General features: G+C 43.8%; 1 protein-coding gene across 2 annotated transcripts in view; it reads right to left on the bottom strand.

Annotated features, from left to right (window-relative positions):
• Window positions 1–2,522: 2,522 nt before the first annotated feature.
• The window catches only part of LOC106574446 (Rho guanine nucleotide exchange factor (GEF) 10), a 104,488-nt gene continuing 91,440 nt past the window's right edge, over window positions 2,523–15,570 (bottom strand). For both annotated transcript variants that reach the window (XM_014150370.2, XM_014150449.2), the window contains 4 exons: window positions 13,643–13,817; window positions 4,532–4,654; window positions 3,541–4,106; window positions 2,523–3,443 (listed from right to left, as the gene is read on the bottom strand). In XM_014150370.2, the coding sequence (XP_014005845.2) occupies window positions 3,583–4,106; window positions 4,532–4,654; window positions 13,643–13,817 (822 nt within the window). In that variant the 3' untranslated portion in view covers window positions 2,523–3,443; window positions 3,541–3,582. The remainder of the gene's footprint in view (window positions 3,444–3,540; window positions 4,107–4,531; window positions 4,655–13,642; window positions 13,818–15,570) is intronic.

The following is a 15,570-nucleotide window of genomic DNA, read 5'->3' as shown; positions in this document are numbered from 1 at the left end:
CATTAGGAACACCTGCTCTTTCCATGCCTGACAAGGTGAATCCAGGTGAAAGCTATGATCCCTTATTGATGTGACATTTACATTTTAGTCATTTAGCAGATGCTCTTATCCAGAGCGACTTACAGTAGTGAATGCATACATTTCATACATTTTATTTTATTTGTACTGGCCCCCCGTGGGAATCGAACCCACAACCCTGGCGTTGCACACACCATGCTGGCGTTGCAAACACCATGCTCTACCAACTGAGCCACAGGGAAGTGACTTGATCAGTGTAGATGAAGGGGAGGAACGGTTAAAAGAAGGAATTTAAGCCTTGAGACAATTGAGACAGAATGTGAACGTGTAACATTCAGAGGCTGAATGGGAAATATAAAAGATTTAATTGCCTTTGAACGGGGTATGTCAGAGGTTGCCAGGCGCACCGGTTTGAGTGTGTCAATAGCTGCAACACTGCTGGGTTTTTCACGCTCAACAGTTTCCCAAGTGTATCAAGTATGGTCCACCACCCAAAGTACATCCAGCCAACTTGACACAACTGTGGGAAGCATTGGAGTCACCATGGGCCAGCATCCCTGTGGAACGCTTTCAACACCTTGTCGTCCATGCCCTGACGAATTGAGGCTGTTCTGAGGGCAAAAAGGGATGCAACTCAATATTTGGAGTCTGTTCCTAATGTTTAGTGCACTCAGTGTATATTTGGGAAAGGAAAGGGAAAGGGGGATACCTAGTCAGTTGTACAACTGAATGCATTCAAATGAAATGTGTCTTCCGCATTTAACCCAACCCCTCCGAATCAGAGAGGTGCAGGCGGATGCCTTAATCGACATCCACGTCTTCGGCGCCCAGGGAACAGTGGGTTAACTGGCCTTATGTAGGGTATTGTCTTGCTGAAAGGTGAATGTCTCCCAGTGTCTGTTGGAAAGCAAACTGAAGCAGGTTTTCCTCTAGGATTTTGCCTGTGCTTAGCTGTATTCTGTTGCTTTTTATCCCCCCAAAAAACTCCTTCGTCCTTGGGGATGACAAGTATACCCATGACATGATGCAGTCACCCCCATTCTTGAAAATATGAAGAGTGGTACCCAGGGATGTGTTGTGTTGGATTTGCCCCAAACATAATACTTTGTATTCAGGACAAAAAGTTAATTTCTTTGCCACATTCTTTGCAGTTTTACTTTAGTCCCTTATTGCAAACAGGATACAAGATTTGGAATATTTTTTATTCTGTACAGGCTTCCTTCTTTCACTCTGTCATTTAGGTTAGTATTGTGGAGTAACTACAATGTTGTTGATCCCTCCTCAGTTGTCTCCTATCACAGCCATTAAACTCTGTAACTGTTTTAAAGTCACCATTGGCCTCCTGGTGAAATCCCTGAGTATTTTTTCCTTCCTCTACGGCAACTGAGTCAGGAAGGACGCCCATATCTTTGTAGTGACTGGGTGTATTGATGCATCATCCGAAGTGTAATTTATAACTTCACCATGCTCAAAGGGATATTCAATGTCTTCTGGGAAGGCTTTCCACTAGATGTTGGAACATTGCTGCGGGAACTTGCTTCCATTCAGCCACAAAAGCATTAGTGAGGTTGGGCACTGATGTTGGGCGATTGGGCCTGGCTCTACCAATAGGTGCCCTTCTTTGCGAGGCATTGGAAAACCTCCCTGGTCTTTGTGGTTGAATCTGTGTTTGAAATTCACCTCTCAACTGAGAGACTTTACAGATAATTGTATGTGTGGGGTACAGAGATGATGTAGTCATTCAAAAATGTTAAACCCTTATTGCACACAGAGTTTTACTCCTGAATTTATTTAGGCTCTCCATAACAAAGAGGTTGAATACTTATTGACTCAAGACATTTCAGCTTTATATTTTTTATGAATTTGTAAATATTACTAAAAACATTATTCCGCTTTGACATTATGGGTTATTGTGTGTAGGACAATGACACAAAATCTAAATCCATTTTAAATTCAGGCTGTAACACAACAAAATGTGGAAAAAGTCAAGGGGTGTGTATACTTTCTGAAGGCACTGTACATACACTACATTACCAGAAGTATGTGGACACTTGCTCATCGAACATCTCATTCCAAAATCATGGGCATTAATATGGAGTTGGTACCCCCTTTGCTACTATAACAGCCTCCACTCTTCTGGCAAGGCTTTCCACTAAATGTTGGAACATTGCTGCGGGGACTTGCTTCCATTCAGCCATAAAAGCATTAGTGAGGTTGGGCACTGATGTTGGGCGATTGCACCTAGCTCGCAGTCGGCGTTCCAATTCTTTGCCCTAGCTTTACACACAGCTGATTCAAATAATCAAACCTTGATGAGTTGGTTATTTGAATCAGCTGTGTAGTGCTTGTTGGTAAGTGTGGAGAGTTGTTCTTAGAGCTTGGTATTGGACCAAATACCAGAGGCTATACATTACTGGTAGTATATTTGAACTAGTGCAACTTTTTTGGTTGAAATAAAGTAAGCAGGCTGAGCATGCATACATGAAATAAAACATACACAAAGCTGCTGAATAAAACATTTATAGTGTTAATATACACAACAGAAGTACATACAAAATGGCACAAAATTATAAAGCTTTAGATACATTTTTTAAATATCCATTAGTGACAAAAAATGTATTTGGGCAAGTAACAACCCCTTCTTTTCATCTGGTAACAGTTAGAGACTCTCCCTCCATTTAGGATCTACTGGAAACCTGGCCAGCCAGGAAGTCCCATCATACCTCATATCAGCAACCGCTCACCCTCCAGACCCAATTCATAGAACATAGACTGGCCAATGGAGATGATCATGAGAAGGGTTTGGCTCCAAAGAATGCCTGTTCCTAACAGTGGAAGTGTCGGAGTAGACATTGTTCAAAGCAACAGAGATGAAAAGTCACCTTGCCTGGCTTTCCTCAAACTCTGTCTATATAGGAAAATGGGAATGTCTGATGTCTGTCTACGTGAGTAGCCCGGATACAATTATTGTGCCATCAACACTCTGGTGATCAGGCACGTCTCAGTCACACAAAATATTAGCCATGTTATAACAAGTAACATTTCATCGGTCCTCTTTCAAAATGACATAATATGAATGACATTAGGGACATTTCAGTGGTTTTTCTATATATTCAGGTTCTCTTCATTGGATTCATGTCAGATTCCATTATTAAGTGGTTAGAGTGTATTGATCCATTTGTACCCATTACCAATAGGAATGTCCCACATGAACAGAAGGCTAAAGGTCACTGGGTAGGAGATATCAGAAACTCTTGATATTATTCATGGGATGCCCTCTGGAGTATTTCTCATTATAAGACACATAGTTGAGTTGATTGATCCCAAAGTCCAGACAACCATGGGAATTAATGGATATCCTTTGGAGTTGAGTGTCACTGAGTCGAGTGTCACTGACTTCAAGTAGGAACTGCAGCATTCTCAGTCTTTGAGGAGAAAGTGAGAGAATAAGAGAATGAGGAGGATTATGGTTATTAAACCATTAACACTATTGAATAGTACAGTGACTATGGCCCCACTCACCTTGTTACACTGTACTAGTTAGTCTCTACTCTCTGGTCTCTCTCACATGTTGAGTAGAGGGATCTGCCACACCATGATGTTGGACACCGTCTCCTCCTGACGGGACTGTTTGGTCTTCCTGTTGACCCTGTGGTGACCCAGCCCCCCTGACACCACCAGCAGAGAGCTGACGTCCACCTTCTGGACCCTCCTGCCCCTCTGGTGGTGGGCCGGATCATTGACCAAGTCATAGATGGCCCCGTCCTCGGGCCCGTGCTCCAGAGAGCCCTGGGACAGAGCCAGGGAGCCACAGGAGGAAGACAGGGAGTCCTGGATGGCCATGGAGGTGCAGCCTGCCTCTCCCAGCCACACTCCCCGGCCCTGGGTGGGAGCTAGAGCGGGTGTGGAGCCTGGGGTTGGAGGTTGGCAGACCTGGGCCTTCTCCCCGTCCTTGGTGTCTCCTGGCTGGCTAGGTAGGCTGCTGCCTGGGCTGCCTGGGTTGCCGGAGGGCCGGTTGCACACCGCGGCTGCCATGGTGAGGAACTTTACTGGGCCGTGGTGGGCGTGGAAGGATACCATGCCCCGTCCTACGACAGCCAAATATCCAGACACACATTACTCCATATACACTATCAATTTACTGGAAAACACTGTTAGTAACTACATATGTGTTTCAAATTGCCCACTTTTGGCAGTAGCCTCCAGAGACTAAGAATTCCATAGACCAGAGGCACATGGAAACTAGCTTTGAGTCATATCAATTAAGAGACAGTATCATTGTTAGAAAAGGCTCCACTAAAATATCAAGGCAGGGCTGGGACCTGAAGGATAATGACTGAGGCTCATTAACCCATGTTGTGCTCAAGTTAGATTGATAAAGTCCTTAAAGCACTTGGTACCCAACTCCCTTCCTTTACCCCAAAACTATGAGAGCAAATGGATGGTTTGCCATATAATTCCTCATTGGGATTTTTAGATAATCTGGAATAATCTTCAGGGAAGATGCACCCACCTGTGACCTTGGGGATTCCCTGTAGTCTGGGGACAGAGAGGGCCACTGTCACCCCCAGGTTGGTCCCCACCAGCAGCAGACCATGGCACACCAGCAGACTGCTGACTGAGACCCTCTGGTTCCCTATGGACAGAATAGAACCAACGCATCAATACTGAATCTGCAGAGTTTGTGTTAAATTCTGTTGTAGAGAGCAGTTTGGAGCAGTAATCCAGGGGGCTGTAGTCATGCACAAAACGTTCTGAACAGTGGGCTTTTTCAAGTTATCTAAAAAAGGTTGATAGTTAATAGTTGACCTTAATGATTTCTGGGGTCAAGCTTAACACAGTAGGAGTAGGGTAGATATTTACATTCACAGTAGGGGATAAGTAGGTATTTACATTCACAGTAGGAGATAAGTAGGTATTTACATTCACAGTAGAAGATAAGTAGGTATTTACATTCACAGTAGTAGATAAGTAGGTATTTACATTCAGAAGTCTCCTAGAAATGAGAATGAACACAGTTAATGTGCCCCTTCCAGCGAGCCGTGGGACAGTAACAGGGAGGGAGGTATTTCTGCTTAGTGTGTGGGGAGGTTACTACAGCAATAACGCTTAACAGCCAATGGTCTCCAGGGCAACCGAAAGAGGAGTAAAAATAATAACAGCTCTTTTCACCAAAAGACCACCATTATAGTCCACTTTGAGTCAAACAAACAAACAGTGAACCGTAATGTCGTAATTAAGCAAGCAACTGTGGTTCTATTCAGAAAGACTGATGCAGGCTGGGACAGAAAGGGCTGTGTGTGTCCGGTCTTCCTCGTCATAAATAAATTCAGTATGAAATATCACTTTATACTGTAAACACAGTAATTGTTACGCTAACAGCACCTTTTAGAGGACGTGATAAATTGTGTCGTCTAGTGAACAACGTCTAGTGACTTATTATGTGGAACTTGGTACTTGTTAACATCATCCTCAATAAGCGTTACTATGGCAACAAGCAGCATTGCAAAGCGTGAACAGAAAATGTCCAGAATACCCTTAACATGTTAAATGCCAATAATTGTTAATGCAAATGCATTTTGACAAAACCGTCATAACGGACGGAGTATGGTATGACTGTTTGAGAAAGTCTGTCAAGGCTCCAGTTGTGAGTGGCATTACCCATCATACACTGCAGTATGAGCGGCGCAGCTAAGTCCTCTCCCTCCCATAATCCCCCAGGGTTTTGGCCAAATCAGCCGCTGATCTCTCTTCCCGACCCCTAGCTCCTCCAGAGATCACCCCTCTGAGGAACATCAGTCCTGAGTCTACAGTGCTACTCACCCAGCAGAGAACAGAGCAGCATAACCCATCGCCGCACATGTGCTTGTCATGAGGGCCCCCGGTTACCAGAAACACACACACTGGGGTGCATTTCTCAACATTCTCCTTTCATAATATTTGAAGTTTCCACCCATAGGCCAAACCAAAATAAACCTGAACCAGCATCAACATGGCCCAGGCCTGTTCCAGATCCCACACCAGAGGTCTGCTTTGATCTGCAATTATCCCTCACAACTAGCATGCTGAATTACAGCAGGGGGCTCAGATAGAAAACATACAACCTTCACTACACTGATATTACACAAGCAGTGGGGTGGGTTAGATAGAAAACACTGACTCTATCTCACTAAGAGATGGTTCATATCAGGCCAAAGTCTGGAACCAGAGAGGCTACAGTACTACAGTCTCCAGGCCTCTGTCTCCAGGCCTCTGTCTCCAGGCAGTCCCAGGGCCAACATGGTGATGAAGGGCTGGAGGTGTTGTTTACTGGCTCTCCATGTTTGTCCCAATTAGTGTCCACATGACTGAATATTTAGGTCAGGCCAGACAAAGCCGCCGATACGGACACTCCTCTCCTGCACTCACTACAGACTCCTCTCCTGCACTCACTACAGACTCATCTTCTACACTCTTATGTAGAACCTAAAAGGGTTCTTCGGCTGTCCCAATAGGAGAACCATTTGAAGAACCCTTTTTGGTTCCAGGTAGAAAGAACCCTTTTGGTTCCAGGTAGAACGCTTTTGGGTTCCTTTCTACAGAGGGTTCTATATGGAACCCAAAAGGGCTCAGCCTGGAACCAAAAAGGGTTTTACCTAGAACCAAAAAGGTTATTCTATGGGGACAGCCGAAAAACCCTTTTGGAACACTTTTTTTTATAAGTGTAGGGCAGTGTTTCCATACTCCGGTCCTAAAGTAACCCCAACAGTACATATTTTTTGTTGTGGCCCCGGACAAGCACACCTGATTCTACTTGGCAACTAATCATCAAGCCCTTGACAAGTTGAATCAGGTATTTTTGTCCGGGGCTACAACAAAATGTGTGCTGTTGGGGCCAGGGGTTCTCGAGGCCCAGAATTGGGAAACACTGGTCTAGGGAACATCAAAGACACAGTGTGAGAACAAACTGTATTTAGAGGGTGGTTTTTGGAAGGTTTTCAGAACGTTTTTCCAAATTGAAATCAACCAAACCCAACTCGGTAAAGGGTTAAGGAAGGGCAGAGGAGGTACTGTAAGTAATCACCAAAGCATGTGTTTGAATAATCACTCTGAAATTCAATTGGACATAACTAAAACCGAATTACAGCCAGAGACCACAGTTTTGCGAAATATCTGTGAGGAATTCCTCAGTGCAATCAAAGGATTTACAAGGAATCGTTCCAACATGAGCTAGCATGAGGAGGAGAACAACCCCACCTTGAACACTGAGGACATTTCACACTCAATCACTCTCAATTCTATGCCATCAACTGTGAACCCCCTGTCTGAACCTGTGTTTCCTGAGGTCTGCAATAGGGTCTCAGACAAAACTAATTCACACTTTGTCTCACAGCTCTCTGCTGGACTTCTGAAACCCCCTAAATACACAAATAGTATGTAGGTATTCTGTCTGTGTTCCTGTAGTTTCTTGCCACAGTATGTCGGGGTGCATCTGGAGTCACCTCTTCAGCCTGAACAATACTACTCAAGTACCTCAAGAATGTAGCGATGCAGAGAATATAAAGTCACTGCATCCATCACCCTCCACTATTAACAGGTATTGATCGTCCTGTCCTCTTGCATCCAAACAGCTTGAATGGCACAACAGTCAGCAGGCTCTGCAGAAACAGCACATTCTCTGGCCTAGTCAATCAATCTGACAGCAGCTGCCAACAACTAAATAAGTGCCAAGGAGGAACATTGTGGAAAGCCAAACCCAGGCTTGCAGGGGCAAACAATACAACTCCCTCCACGGAGAGAGATCTGAACTTGCCCTGACAAATCACATGCACATGTTTAGCCAGTGCAGGCCGCCAGTTTAGACCGTGGTTGAAGAGAACCAGGTGAGGGTGATACGGGGGGTTGGATCAGTTGGATGGTCCACTGGAAGAGATGATAGAAGGAAAGCAGAGTCCCATGACAGAGAGATACTGTAGATAGGGCATTAACCCATCGCTGTTATCAGAGGAAGTCAGCTCTTTGGTAATACACACAGACCGTAATGTGATGCACACAGCCTTGGCCTAGAGGAGGAAGTATTTCAAGTCGCTGGTCTGAGGTCTCTCCTTCAGAGAAACTTCCTCTGTGGTTGATGCCTCTTATTAGGTAATAAGTAATCCAGATAAGCTTATCATTCACATCTCTGTTAAAAGCCATTCTACTGCTCAACCTCAGAACTTGTTGGGCTGAGTTTCTCAGAAGGCTAGGTGTAGGTAAGTTACTGACTGGATATTCAAAGCATGCTGTGCTGAATGAAAGTGTACTCTTGCTTTTCCACAAACAACCACAAAGTGATCCCTTAGAGACCCTTAAGTTTATGCAAGACTTGACTAAATTGCCTAATCAAACATTGAAGCCCTATTGAATATGCGACTAAAGCATGCATGATGGGACATATGCCAAGATTTAATAAGGTTTACTGTGCAACGAAACCATGATACAATGGTGTTGCCTGGCTACCCAAACTCATTGCTCTGGCCAAACGCTACACCCACGGAAGTTATTTTCTTCTCCGCAATGAGTCTGGATCCGAGTACCTCCCCGGCAATTTCTAGAATGAAAATCCATTCTAGACTGTCTGATTGGTCCCATAAACCAATTGGTTGGGCCAGAGCCAAAACACATGTGGGTAAAGCAGCGTTTCGAAAATTCATTATTGGCTGTGATACTCTGATTGGTTAGAGATTATCCAATCGCTGATGACTTTGTTCTGTGCAACACCCCTTCATTTTGACATCACCACAAACAACTTAAATGACGGCAGTCTCAGACTGAAGTATGTAGCGAACGATAGATCAGAGGAAGAATTCAGTTTGAGTTGTCAGGCAAATGATGATGTCCCTTGCTGTAATGCAATACATTACATTAGACTGCTTAAATTAGTTATCAAATATTATGGAACTCCCATGTGTTGTACTTTGTTGTGGCTAGTGAGTTTTTTATAGGTTTCCTGAAACAAGCCAGATTGCAGGAGGTCTGCAATAGGATCTCTGACACTAAAGACTGCTGAGAAAACTAGTTCACTTAAACACACATTGTCTCACAGCTCTCTGTTGGACTTCTGAAACCCTCTTAATACACAAATAGTATGTAGTTAGTCTGTCTGTGTTCCTGTAGTTTGTTCCCACAGTATGTCGGGGTGCATCTGGAGAGAGCAAAGTACAAAACCTTATGGTAATAATGGATGAGGACACTAAAATACTCAACTATGTACACACAGTCTAGGGCTTATAAACAATGGGCAGAACTCAGATCATGATAGCACTGTTTATTACACTTTTAAAAGGAGACTGTGATGTGATCCTGTAGGCTAGTCATTACTGGTGACCACAACACACACACACACACACACACACACACACACACACACACACACACACACACACACACACACACACACACACACACACACACTCTTTATAAAAACAATTACTCCATGGCAGAGTCCAGCTTAAAATAATTCAAATTGAAATCTAAACAGTCGACTGGACGGTATCTTCAAAATACTGTACAGGGTCAGAGAGGAAAAGTGGACAACTGTAACAACCTGGATATAAACCCTTCATGACAACATCACAGGACAAACCTCCCAAAACCTTCTAACAACAAGGCACAGGTACAGTATTCCATTTACTACAGTAGAACTGATGATAGGGGCTAACAGCTGCAACTGACAATATACAGGATCAACCCCCAAAACTCGAATTAAAAAAATGGAGCTGTTGTAGTAATATTAAAGACCAGCTACAGATAGAAGAGAGATTATGACTAGTCCTCTATAGACGGATGTAGAACACTCACTATTCACAACACAGCTGTCTCTGATGAAGATCCTCAGACTCTGGTCTGTTTGATTATTACATTCCCAACTATTTGACCCGTCGCGGTGATTGAGGCGAGCTTTACTACCAATGACGTCAAACAGAAGTTGTCACACCGAATGCTTAACATTTTGCCGCGTTCACTTGCTAATCAGAACAAGAAAAACCCTTGACATTTTCCACATTTTGTTACATTACTGCCTTCTTCTAAAATGCATTAAATGTTTTTTTCCCCTCATCAATCTACACACAATACCCCATAATGACAAAGCAAAAATAGGTTTTTAGACATTTTTGCAAATGTATATAGAAAAAAAAGGATAAAAAGAACTGGATTATTCAGACCCTTTACTCAGTACTTTGTTGACGCTTTGGCAGTGATTACAGCCCCAAGTCTTGTTGGGAATGATGCTACAAGCTTGGCACACATTTATTTGGGGATTTTCCCCCATTCTTCTCTGCAGATCATCTCAAGCTCTGTCAGGTTGGATGTGGAGCGTCGCTGCACAGCTATTTTCAGTTCTCTCCAGAGATGTTCGATCGGGTTTAAGTCAGGGCTCTGGCTGGGCCACTCAAAGACATCCAGAGACTTGTCCCGAAGCCACTCCTGTGTTGTCTTGGATGTGTGCTTAGGGCCATTGTCCTGTTGGAAGATGAACCGTCGTCCCAGTCTGAGGTCCTGAGCGCTCTGGAGCAGGTTTTCATCAAGGATCTCTCTATACTTTGCTCTGTTCATCTTTCCCTCGATCCTGACTAGTCTCCCAGTCCCTGCCGCTAAAAAACATCCACACAGCATGATGCTGCCACCACAATGCTTCACCGTAGGAATGATGCCAGGTTTCCTCAGACATGCTGCTTGGCATTCAGGCCAAAGAGTTCCATCTTGGTTTCATCAGACCAGAGAATCTTGTTTCATCGTATGAGAGTCCTTTAGGCACATTTGGAAAACTCCAAGCGGGCTGTCATGTACCTTTTACTGAGGAGTGGCATCCGTCTGGCCACTCTACAATAAAGGCCTGATTGGTGGAGTGCTGTAGAGATGGTTGTCCTTCTGGAAGGTTCTCCCATCTCCACAGAGGAACTCTGGAGCTCTGTCAGAGTGACCATGGGCCTTGGTCACCTCCCTGACCAAGGCCCTTTCCCCCGATTGCTCAGTTTGGCCAGGCAGCCAGCTCTAGGAAGAGTCTTGGTGGTTCCAAATTTCTTCCATTTTAAGAATGATGGAGGCCACTGTGTTCTTGGGGACCTTCAATGCTGCAGATATTTTTTGGTACCCTTCTCCAGATCTGTGCCTTGACACAATCCTGTCTCGGAGCTAATTGGACAATTCCTTCGACCTCATGGCTTGATTTTTGCTCTGACATGCACTGTCAACTGTGGGACCTTATATAGACAGGTGTGTGCCTTTCCAAATGATGTCCAATCAATTGAATTTACCATAGGTGGACTTCAATCAAGTTGTAGAAACATCTCAAGGATGATCAATGGAAACAGGATGCACCTGAGCTCAATTTTGAGTCACATAGCAAAGGGTCTGAATACTTATGTAAATAAGGTATTTCTGTTTGTTATTTGTAATAAATTAGCAACATTTTCTAAAAACCTGTTTTCACTTTGTCATTATGGGGTATTGTGTGTAGATTGATGAGTAAAAAATGTAATTTAATCAATTTTAGAATAAGGCTGTAACTTAACAAAATGTGGAAAAAGTCAAGGGGTCTGAATACTTTCCGAATGCACTGTATCTATGCACACACCGTGATTGTGATCTTATTACAGATAGTCACTGAGCCAGTCAGCCCTTTGATATTTGGAGAAAAACACACTCAAGTACATGACGACCTGATGACTGACTGTCAAATGTGATCCATTTCTACTTTCAGAGGACTGCTCTGTTCTTGCAAAAAAATTACCTGTTCATTCCCAGTCCACCATAAGGATCCAAACAATGACTTTGGAGGACACAAAGAGAACAAAATGACATGGGTACTGGTGGTTTGTGCAAACAGAGTTGATAAGATTGCATCTGTATTATAAATCACAGTACTGTGGGCTGAGGATGGAAACAGTGCTGCTGTATACTGATATCCTGAAGGTGAGGTTCACCTTTGAGTGTGTGGTGGGTGGTGTTGAGTGGGTATTTTTTTAGGATGCTATGATCTACTGTGTTAGAGAAAATGTGTTTTCTGGGCTGGCAATAATGTCTCTCTTACTATACTAGAGTATCTTGTGTAAAGCAGTGAACTTGTTCATACCATGTGTTGACAGTGCTGTAAGATGCATACAAGTGTGACATGATAATGATGTCTTACCAGCCAGTATGTTGTGTACAGGTGTGGTAATGTTATCATGTACAGTTGAAGTCGGAAGTTTACTTACACCTTAACCAAATACATTTAAACTCAGTTTTTCACAATTCCTGACATTTAATCCTAGTAAAAATTCTGTCTTAGGTCAGTTACGATTACCACTTTATTTTAAGAATGTGAAATGTCAGAATAATAGTAGAGAGAATGATTTATTTCAGCTTTTATTTCTTTCAGCACATTCTCAGTGGGTCACAAGTTTACATACACTCAATTAGTATTTGGTAGCATTGCCTTTAAATTGTTTAACTTGTGCCAAACGTTTCAGGTAGCCTTCCACAAGCTTCCCACAATAAGTTGGGTGAATTTTGACCCATTCCTCCTGACAGAGCTGGTGTAACTGTGTCAGGTTTGTAGGCCTCCTTGCTCACACACGCTTTTTCAGTTCTGCCCACACATTTTTTATAAGATTGAGGTCAGGGCTTTGTGATGGCCATTCCAATATCTTGACTTTGTTGTCCTTAAGCCATTTTGCCACAACTTTGGAAGTATGCTTGGTGTCATTGTCCATTTGGAAGACCCTTTTGTGACCAAGCTTTAACTTCCTGACTGATGTCTTGAGATGTTGCTTCAATATATCTACATAATTTTCCTCCTCATGATGCCATCTATTTTGTGAAGTGCACCAGTACCTCCTGCAGCAAAGCAGCCCCACAACATGATGCTGCCGCCCCCGTGCTTCACAGTTGGGATGGTGTTCTTCGGCTTGCAAGCCTCTCCCTTTTTCCTCCAAACATAACGATGGTCATTATGGCCAAACAGTTCTATTTTTGTTTCATCAGACCAGAGGACATTTCTCCAAAACGTAACATATTTGTCCCCATGTGCAGTTGCAAACCGTAGTCTGGCTTTTTTATGGCGGTTTTGGAGCAGTGGCATCTTCCTTGCTGAGCTGCCTTTCAGGCTATGTCGATATAGGACTCGTTTTACTGTGGATATAGATACTTTTGTACCTGTTTCCTCCAGCATCTTTACAAGGTCCTTTGCTGTTGGTCTGGGATTGATTTGCACTTTCGCACCAAAGTACATTCATCTCTTGGAGGCAGAACACGTCTCCTTCCTGAGCGGTATGACGGCTGCGTGGTCCCATGGTGTTTATACTTGCGTACTATTGCTTGTACAGATGAATGTGGTACCTTCAGGCGTTTGTAAATTTCTCCCAAGGATGAACCAGACTTGTGGAGGTCTACAATTTTCTTTCTGAGGTCTTGGATGATTTCCTTTGATTTTCCCATGATGTCAAGCAAAGAGGCACTGAGTTTGAAGGTAGGCCTTGACGCCAACCTAAGTGTATGTAAACTTCCGACTTAAACTGTATCTTACCAGCCAGTATGTTGTGTACAGGTGTGGTAATGTTATCATGTATCTTACCAGCCAGTATGTTGTGTACAGGTGTGGTAATGTTATCATGTATCTTACCAGCCAGTATGTTGTGTACAGGTGTAGCGATGTTGATGTCCTGTAGATCCTCCAGCGTCTCCGTGTGGAACAGTCGGAGGGTGGACCCAGAGCTGAAAGCTATCCAGATACCCACCCCAGCCACCACCATGTGGGATACCACCATGCCCTCCTCCTGGTGGGCCTCCAGCTGCCTCTGACAGGGGGAGAGACGAAGACAGGAAGAGGGGATATTATATACTGAATCGCTAATTTCTTCAATTGCTTTGAGAGTAAACATTAGCATGTACACCACTTTGTCTTTAGAGTAGTGGGAAATAAACCCTACTGAGCCACCAATCAGAAATATGTTCTGTAACAATCTCATATCAAAGGGTTTATCGCAGTGTGCTTATGATCAGGAAATGCCTTTTTACGTGACAGTATATGTACACATCACTAAGGAGCGGCCATACGGTACTATACAACGTTCCCAGTGGTTACAGAGGGTGGGGAAGAGACAGGAGATCATCTGCACTGTTCGGTCTGAGCTGTGACAACACACTGACAGTACGCCTGCTAAGAGGCTGAGCCATGTACTGTACGTCAACATCCACCTCATTACTGACTGTTATGTCTAGGGAATGTTTTAAGGAACCATGAATACATTATAGAAGACAGAATTGAATTATCCACCATGTTACTCCAAGTGTCATAATAGTAAACATCAGAGAGGTGGAAATAATGTTTTGATTTGCAGGATTGTTGGGCACAATAGCGACATCAGCTTTAGTCAAAACATGAGCTGTGAGGAAAGTGGTGTCTGCTTCTCACAGATCCACAGTTTGACTTGCCTCTCCTTTGTTTTCCTTATTACGAAGCCAAATATGACTGAGGGCATTTTAGGTCAACATTCCCTGTCTCTGTTCTAATGGTATCAGTCAAAGAGAATATATCGTGGATATTGTTGTTTTAAGTAATTTCACTGTGATTTTCTCAGCCCAGTACCTGAGAGGCACTTTTACTACAGGTATCAGCTGTGTGGCATGAGATCGCCCTCCTCAACCCTGTTAATGAAGGGAAACTGCTTGGCCAAGAAGTCAGTCCATTCATGGCCTCACAGCAGGGTTCCAGTAGTGACAACAACAAGTTCAGGTAGGGTGTCAGTGAATCTACGTAAACTTGAACCTTCCAGGTGACCTTTAACCTTCTCTAGCCTCTCTCTCCCTTCTTGCCGCCATATGCCCCCTTTCTTTGTGTGTCTCTCCGTCCCTCTCTACCCATCTCTCTTCTTCCTCTTCACCTTAGTCTCTCCCACTCTTTCCCTTTTTGTCTGCCCCTCTTTCTCTCTCTCCATCACTCTTTCTCTAACCCTCTTTTCCCATGTAGGTTCCAGGGTGTAAGCCATGGGGAAAGACAGGCAGTTAGTCCCGTAATGAGCTTAATGACGCTAACAGGATTATGAGTCTCTGCATGCTGGAGGGAAGGTGGAGCGTTGCTATTCCAGGACGAACAGCAGGTGCTGGTGAACCGGACCGTGGCGGGACAGACAGGGATCCCCACAAACGCTCTGGGCCTGGGGAGAGGGAGCGAGGGGGACAAGGAGCAAGAGAGACCCCTCGCAGGTTCCACTATACCTCTCTAACATAATTAAACAAGAGCCAAGCCAAATGCAGGTGACATCATAGATATTGGGCCAAACACAGTTAGTAACCTAGAAAGATGGAAAATTCAACCTTGTCTCAGAGCATTTTGTATTATTCTGTATTTATACTGAACAAAAATATAAATGCAACATGCAACAATTTCTAAGTTTTTACTGAGTCACAGTTCATATAAGGAAATAGCACACTTGGCAGCCAGGCCCACCCACTGGGGAGCCAGGCCCAGCCAATCAGAATGAGTTTTCCCCCACAAAAAATAGAACTGTTCGGCCATAATGACCATTGTTGTGTTTGGAGGAAAACGGG

This window comes from Salmo salar, chromosome ssa01 (assembly GCF_905237065.1).
Source record: "Salmo salar chromosome ssa01, Ssal_v3.1, whole genome shotgun sequence".
Taxonomy (NCBI): Eukaryota; Metazoa; Chordata; class Actinopteri; order Salmoniformes; family Salmonidae; genus Salmo; species Salmo salar.
This window is presented reverse-complemented; position numbering and strand designations above follow the sequence as displayed.